Source organism: Octopus bimaculoides, unplaced genomic scaffold (assembly GCF_001194135.2).
Source record: "Octopus bimaculoides isolate UCB-OBI-ISO-001 unplaced genomic scaffold, ASM119413v2 Scaffold_223500, whole genome shotgun sequence".
Taxonomy (NCBI): Eukaryota; Metazoa; Mollusca; class Cephalopoda; order Octopoda; family Octopodidae; genus Octopus; species Octopus bimaculoides.
The window spans coordinates 1-527 of NW_026328003.1; the positions used below are offsets into that span (position 1 = coordinate 1).

Here is a 527-nt window from a genome sequence, read left to right on the forward strand (position 1 = left end):
ATTGCTGGAAGTCTCCTTGAAAATAATGGCTTCCAGTGGTTACTTGAAGAAGATGTTGATGAGAATGCCGTACAGAAGCCACTCCAAGAAGAGTTGGATATAGACGTAAAAGACATTTATTACAAACTGAGATGTGTGATGTTTCCACTTCCACAGCTGGGATTTAACCGGAAAATCGTATGAGATAACCCTGACTTTTGGGGACCCCTTGTCGTAATTCTCCTTTATTCATTGGTTTCTCTCTATTGTCAGTTCAGAGTTGTTTCCTGGATCATTACAATATGGGTGTTTGGATCTCTGATTGTTTTCACATTGGCAAGAGTTCTCGGGGGAGAAGTAACTTATTCACAGTGTTTGGGTGTGATAGGATATTCCGTTTTACCACTAGTTATTGTGGCCTCCATAATGCCAGTTGTTCATTCTTTGCCACTTGTCAGTACTGTTTTCAAATTCATTGGTGTTGTGTGGGCAGCTTATAGTGCTGGTTCTCTCCTCTGTGTTCAAGAGTTACAACAGAAGAGGCCCCT

At 41.4% G+C, this 527-nt stretch overlaps 1 protein-coding gene across 1 annotated transcript; it reads left to right on the top strand.

The window, feature by feature from the left end:
* Positions 1-6: 6 nt before the first annotated feature.
* LOC106867155 (protein YIPF4-like) lies at positions 7-521 on the top strand (the record flags this gene model as incomplete). Its single annotated transcript, XM_014933357.1, is given in 1 exon segment — positions 7-521. A coding segment is annotated over 1 exon segment (515 nt), but the record flags the coding sequence as incomplete, so codon positions are not given.
* Between the last annotated feature and the right edge of the window lie 6 nt (positions 522-527).